We start from the raw sequence: 7518 nt of genomic DNA, 5'->3' as shown, positions 1-7518 counted from the left end.
AAACAGCAGTATTTCTTCTATTCCCTCTTGGCTGCCAGGGTTCTCATCAGATGCAGAGGATAGAGGTATCCTCGACCCTCAATTTCCATTTGGATATGAGTCCTCAAGGCGGAGAGCATCAGGTGCTTCCCGAAGTTCTAAGGAGGGCTCCTAGGTCATTGTAAGCCAAGGTAAAACACTTCTATGCTCTCTTTGCTCATCGCGGCCCTCTTGCCTCCTCAGGAAGGTTTTCCTCCAGCAAACTCGCGGTGGAAAGCCATGTCCTTCTCTATGCTGGCATACTTCTCTGCACATGCCAACATCTCAATGAAGTCAGCGGGGAAGCATTTCTCCAAGGAGAAGAGGAAGCGTGATGGATGTAGGTCTCTCTTCATCGCCGACATTGCAACTGACCGATCAAGATTGCAGACCTCTAGTGTCGCCATGTTGAAGCGACTAGTATAGTCCCTAAGGGACTCTTTGTCCTTTTGCTTAATGCCGAGCAGCAGGTCCAAGCCATGATACTGTCTTCAACTGAAGATAAAGTGCATCGCGAAGAGATGGGCGAGCTGCTCGAAGGTGTGGATGAATTTGGTTCAAAGCCTGGAGAACCAGAATCAAGCCACCTTGTGCTGGGTTGTGGGAAAAGCCATGCAAAGCATGACATCATTGGCTTCATATAGCATCATGAGAGCCTTGAAGCTCTCAAGGTGATCCAGAGCATCGGAGGTGCCGTCTTACAGCTCTACCTGGGGCATCTTGAATCGAGGTGGGATCGGTTCCTTCATGATCTACCTCCGAGGTGGCATCCTGAACCTAGTGAAGGGGCCTCCGAGGAGATATTGAGGTCATTGTTCTCCCTCGGAGCTTGTCCTCTAAGGGTCTGAATCTGCTGGCCCATCTTCTCGATTCTCCTATCGAGGTCGGAGTCTCGATAGAGAAGAGTCTCCATATGACAAAAAGAGAGAGGCTCCGAGCGGAGGCCCTGCTGGAATGGGGGCTCGAAGCACGTCATTTTCTATCTTGACTAGGACTACTTTGCTGGGTGCGCCAACTCAAAGGGAGGGGGGCGCTCTGAGTTTCGACCTTGAGAGCGATAACTGACTAGGTTCATGCGATGCGCCAGTGAGTGAGAGTGATGGTTGGATTGGCCAAACTCCTGCCGGACTTGCTCCAATCATGCTAATGCCTACTGCAGGCCCTGGACCTCCACGGTCAGCACCTGCATCCATTGAATGAGTAGGTTGAAAGCTCATTGCCCACACGCATGGCGGGTTGTTTCGATGGAGCAGGTTATGAGCTCTACAACAACCCTTGGGAGGTCGGAGCATGGCGTTGCAAAGCATGCGATATACCGCGGGTTCCTTGTGACCTCATATTGGTGATTTGTCTCTTCAATTTCTATTGATGTAGCTAGGGGGCGGCTCTTCCTTTAGAGCTAATCTATTGCCATTGAATTCGGGACCGAGGTTGGAGTGTAGCTCGAACGACCTTGAGGTCGGCTGGAGATGAGTTAAGTAGATTGGGTCGAGGTGCACGGTAGTGGATCTCGTCCGAAGGTGGCCTGAAAATAGTCCGCTTGTCGGAGAGTTTCCGATGGGAGACCCTCTGATGCCTAAGTCTAAATAGAGATGCAATAATGTGGAAGAAAGAAATTTTAGCAGAGTGTCGTTCTCCATGAATAGTATGTTACTTGCATCCTTAAGGTCCCCGAGGATGCCTCTATATAGGAGTCTGTTCTGTTATTACCTGAGCTGATGTGGTGTGCACTGATGGTCAGGTAATAGCCGATAGTATAGCCGTGGCGTGGGAGTCAGTCCGCGTGGACGACGTGCAACGCTGGTCCGACGCAGGCTGTAATACTGCCATGACTGCGAATTGCCGAAGCTGTCGATTGTTAGTACTGTCAGTCCTTGTTGATATATGCTGATTGTTTTTCTCAGCTTATTGGCTCCTTAGCTAGTGGCTTCTTAGCTAATCGGCTCTTCGGCCAATGCCTAAGTCATTCTTCTCGGTTTATATTCAAGGTCAAAGAAGTTGGTCTAAATCGAAGGCGAGGTGTCAAATATTTTTCCCATCAGCACTATTTTCTCTTTTTGTTAGCAACAACCAATGACACGTAAAATCCATGTAGTTGGCAACTGCAAACTAATGGAACGAGGCTTTATATCATTTTTCATAGGATGCAGAAAAAGATGCCACGTCTCGCGCAGCCTACCTAGAAGCAGCCAGCTTGTCCTTTTCGTTTACTTTTTTATGTATTCTTTCGTCTTCGGTAGAGTAAGTGACGGATTGCTAATTGCTTTCCCTTCATTTTTTTTAAAAAATTAAGATAAGTTGAAAAAAATAAACCTTTTCTATTCATGAAACGTAAGCTAAACAAAGCAATTCAGCTTCAGCATAGCTAGAGGGATCGAAGATGAAGTCACACCATGAAACAACAACACCGTCAAAATTACGCATCATTGCCAGCCCTAAGCCCCAAGCTCAAACAAGAAGGGTCTAAGATAAATGCCAAAATATGAGTCAACTCCTTCCTGCTTCTCCAAGCAAAAGAACAACCGTATCTGATAACGTGCTTAATATGCAAACACAGCTTGAATTGAATTCAGACATACACTATTCACAGAAGAGAATCATGTTATGAAAAAAAAAAATTTAGCAAAGTCCTTTCCTGCCTTGTGTATTACTCATACATTCCATGATCGGCTTGACAATGGAACAACCTCAGCTAAAGGCGTCGAAAGAGGGCTCGGCATCGGCGAGGTGCGGCACAACGGGCACGTCGGATGCGACCTCAGCCATGGGTCGACGCAGTTGAGATGGAACAGGTGCCCACAGTCCGGCAGAGTGCGAAGCACATCGGTCCCCTTGTAGTCGGCAAGACATATAGAGCAGCAAGAGGCCGTCGTTGTCATCGTCGACCCCTTATCACGGAGCTTGACCTTGGAGTAAAGCACTTTGGGGTAGCTCATCAGGGTAGCCTCGTCGAGCCCGGCCTCGACGTCGGCCACCCTTGCCTCACCGGCAGACCCACTCGACCGCCGGCGCGGTGGCTGGGTCGGGATGTTGGCTCGGGTGCATAAGTAGTATACAAACGTGATGGAGGCGATGAAGAGAAAGGTGCCAACGGAGAAGCCGAGAACGTAGCGTAGCTTGCCGCTGAGGTGGGGGCTGAGCACGGTGGCAGGGGCTCCATGGGGGCTCAGAGTGGGGCTATTGGCGGAGTTCATGAGGTTTAGGTGAGGGAGGTGATGGGCGTGGATGGCAAGGGAGGTGGTTCCCTTTCGTGTTGAAGTCTTGGAAGTTGGATGGTATCCCAAGATGCAATAAATGCGAGGCTTAAGGATTAATGGTCACATGGTTTGCAGCGAGGGGAACGGAGGGAAGCTTGGGATTTGGAAATTGTCCAAAGCTAATTAATCTCTGCAAGACTTTCGAGGTCAAGGTTTCTCCAGTCGCCTATATAGTGGGCGTGCTCTCTGTTAACCTCCGACCTAAACCAGGACCATGAGCCAGAATGGAACTAAAACGGGAGCCAACTTAAATTTGGCATCGATCCAACTCACGTAACTTTAGAAATAGGAATAAAATATATGTGTTTAGTTAATTAGTCAATTTGTCTCGGATGGTGGTGTTGACGTAATATGTCTTTTAATGCAAACACTACAATATGAAAGAAGGGAGTGAGTAACGATCCAAACCACTAGGAAAAGAATGGAACACTGCTCGGTATGTTTCGCAGTGGTTGAAATGATCGGTACGTTGACATTATCAATTATTAGCGCTGTTTCAACAGCGACACGTAACCTAATCATTAGAGAAAGCTAGTGCATCTATAGCGACATTTTTCTAAAGATTTAGGCGGTTTTTATTTGGCTTTATGATTTATGTAATGTTTATGATTTAGCCACACTAAATATTAGAACAATGTTTATGAAATATGGATGATTTATATATGCATGATTAATTTTATAACCTATTTTAATATACTATACTATAAAATATTTTATTTTTTAATATCTATTATTTTTGTAATAATGCATTGATACGAAAAATCTTATACCTGATCCGCTAAGGTAATGTAAGATTTACTCGCTGAGCCATGTCGCTCACATATTTTTATTTTTATTTTTTTCTCTATACGAAGAGGGTCGATGGAAACGAAGGATGGTTCAAGGTTTGAGTTCGCGCTAATAAGTTTGACGATTTTGTAGAAGAATTTTAATATTTTAAATTGACTATAAATTTGTAGTTAATTATGGGTTTGGTATTTATTTTTGTATTTAGGCACTCTGAATAGTATTAGTTGCATTTAATAGATAATAAAAATAGACTTTTATTTATTATATTTTATTTAAGATGAATTTGAAAGTTAAATAAAATATTTGGCTTCGTGTTATCGTGGGTTGTATCCCTTGGTAGCATGGCCATGTTATGTTTAGGATTTGAGCGTGACATGAGGAGATCTTGGGTACTTATACATGCTAAATATCCCCAAAAAAAAATCTTTCGATTAACATTTTTGGATGAGGTTCTAGGTTGTGACACAAAAGAGGGATTTGACATCATGCTTCAAGCTAATAGAACTCGACTCCAAAATTCTACAACAGATTTATTTTTGACTAAGCATTTGAATAATGAAAACTTTAACTCCTTTCTTGATATTTATCTTATGAAGCCTTATCATTCTAGTTATGCTCCGTAGTTGACTTCATGTTGACAGGACAAGATTCGGCAGTGGTTGTCAAACTTTCGTGTAATGCTTTAAATCTCTCTTGGAGTTGCATTCTTGATTCTAATTCTTGGTGTTGGTTTATGCTCATAGACTTGCACCACTGATCAATACTACAAATTTCTTTACATAAAGCATTCTTGTACCCCCAAACTTGTAAGGAATAGAAAATAAACAGGGAAAACCAGTTGCTTCAGCTGTTAGCTTTATCTGTTCTATAGAATAGCATTGCTAAGTACATGAACACTTTAGGGAAGATTTTAAGTAGAAAACTGCAGAAGTTACGCCTTTTTAAAAACTTGAATTTGGTGTTAGATAGGAAGAGAATGGATCAATGGAACTGATCAATCTGCAAAAACTGAGAAATGCATATAACATAATCAAGCAGTTGAAGAATGATATCAATTGAAGAGTGGAGAGGGGACATGTATATTGGTTTAATATCAACAAAGTCTTAGTAAACTATTGCAAAATGATCTTGCTGATGTAGAAAATGTCCATCCCTTACAGTCAAGTTCTAATAAAAATTATTATACATTAAGAACCTTAATTAGCTTGACCAAGACTATGTTCCTGGACTTTTTCCTATAAACAAATTCCTGAAAAGCATTCAATTTCTAAAATATATTCTAGTGTGCTGCAGCTTCGATGATTAATTGTTACCACTTGATTCTTGAGCATACATGCACCCTCTTGAATTCCACCCAGCTTAATCACCCTCCTCAATTCTACCCAATTTAATCATTTTTAAGCCTGAAACGTTAATCCAGCCTGGCCCGACTCAGACAAACTTGGGATTAGTAAGCTCATTAGCAAGTTTACTGGATATTTGTAGAATGCCATCTAAAACGTAGGTCAAGTTTCAGATTATGCATCTAATCTATGACAACTTTGAACTCTAGTCACGTAAATAATTTCTATCAATACACCTAGCAACTATAACCATTGAAAGTGAACTGGACCTCATTCTGCCAAGACTGAGTTGTACATCTAAACTAATATCGTGTTTCACCTCATTCTATCAACTTTTCAGGCTGAAGAAGTAATTAAGTTATACCAAAGTTATACAAATACTACCCCATCACATTAAACTATACCTATTCTACCAAGATTCAATTCAGCTCATAGATGGTGGCAGTTCTATCATCATTATCACTCCAAGTATAACAATGGATCCCGATCCATTAAAAAAAATGGCAATTTAAAAATAAATTAAATATTAGAGAAGCAATTTATGAATATTGGTGTTGTTTATAGAAGACTGCGGGAAATAATTAAAGAGTTATAGAGTTAATGGAGCAAACAAGCTAAGAAGTGACTAGGATGTCCACTTGAGCATGGCCCGTATCCCAAATTTTGTAGATAAAAAAAAGGTCTATATGGCTCTCTCTTTTTTTTTTCTTTCCACGGGATTTATGTTTGGACCATAGTAAGCCTTAGAAGATGCCGGTTGGGCAGCCCAACAAGCTTAATTCTTGGAGGATATTCCAGCTAGAATATCCAAACAGACCCTGAAATTCCTTTTTTTTTTATGCATGCTAGAAGTTCTTTTATGTGGGTAGATCTCAAGATGTGCAAGAGTTCCTCTTTAAAAGAGAAAGGGATCAGATGGAGAGGGATTGGTGCTTTTTCTAGGTTATTAAAACTTCTTTTAATGTGATTCTTGTGATCCTTAAGAAATCAAGATTACGTGATGGTATGGGTGCAATTTGGGCATGCTAACCCAAAACTAATTCACAGATGAGCAGGCTTGGATCAGTGCTTCCTGTTGCAGGATTTTTCACCCCAACAACAGCCCTAGTCCCAACCGAGCTAGCAGAGAAAGAGGACTGCGTTCATCCCGAGGTATTGTCCGCTTTGGCGATAGCAGGGATCGCCTTCCCACCGCACAGTTTTGCCCTTCAAAAGGCGCCTCGAGAGGAAAGGAACTACGCCTCCTTTATAAGGCACAAAACCTTCCCACTACTAGCCGATGTGGGACTAAGTTCGGCACCCCCCCCACGACATAGCCCCTCCAGCGGGAAGGTTCCGTGCCGGTTTTACCCGGGGGCCCCCACAGTCCTGGAGGGTAGCCTGCGGCAAGGGGACTGCTCTCAACGAAAGCACCATTTGTTGCGAGATTTTCACCCCGGCAACAGCCCTAGTCCCAACCGAGCTAGCAGAGAAAGAGGACTGCGTTCCTCCCGAGATATTGTCCGCTTTGGCGAGAGCAGGGATCGCCTTCCCGCCGCACGGTTTTGCCCTTCAAAAGGCGTCTCGAGAGAAAAGGAACTACGCCTCTTTTATAAGGCACAGAACCTTCCCGCTATTAGCCGATGTAGGACTAAGTTTGGCACCCCCCACGACATAGCCCCCCAGCGGGAAGGTTCCGTGCCGGTTTTACCCGGAGGCCCCCACAGTCCTGGAGGGTAGCCTGCGGCAAGGGGACCGCTCTTAACGAAAGCACCATCTGTTGTTGCGGGTTTTCACCCCGGCAACACTACCTTTTTTTGATGAAAATGGAAGCTATGAAGATTAAGATCTTCAATAGCCACCACTTTTATTAGCAAGGCCTGTATAAGTTTAGCAAGATGTGGGGACTTCTGTTGGCAAAGACCAACCCAAATATAAATTGATAAAATCAGACAACTAGGGTATCAATTAAATCCAACAATTTGCAAATAAATATCAATTTTGGGTTATTAGCCCCATTGGGATCATTCAATTTTGTGTTTCCTCCGCCATTTTGGGTTCCCTCATTGCCTTCTTTCTCGTTGGCCCGACTAGACCTGATCAAACTTAACCCAGCTTGATCCTAGTCTAGT

The 7518-nt window shown here is 43.3% G+C and overlaps 1 protein-coding gene across 1 annotated transcript; it reads right to left on the bottom strand.

The window, feature by feature from the left end:
- Positions 1 to 2428: 2428 nt before the first annotated feature.
- Positions 2429 to 3467, bottom strand: LOC103715722 (RING-H2 finger protein ATL70-like). Its single transcript, XM_008803458.4, has one exon. It carries the CDS (start codon positions 3210 to 3212, stop codon positions 2670 to 2672), a length of 543 nt encoding a protein of 180 aa, XP_008801680.1. The 5' UTR covers positions 3213 to 3467; the 3' UTR covers positions 2429 to 2669.
- Positions 3468 to 7518: the final 4051 nt, after the last annotated feature.

This window comes from Phoenix dactylifera, chromosome 16, assembly GCF_009389715.1.
Source record: "Phoenix dactylifera cultivar Barhee BC4 chromosome 16, palm_55x_up_171113_PBpolish2nd_filt_p, whole genome shotgun sequence".
Taxonomy (NCBI): domain Eukaryota; kingdom Viridiplantae; phylum Streptophyta; class Magnoliopsida; order Arecales; family Arecaceae; genus Phoenix; species Phoenix dactylifera.
This window is presented reverse-complemented; position numbering and strand designations above follow the sequence as displayed.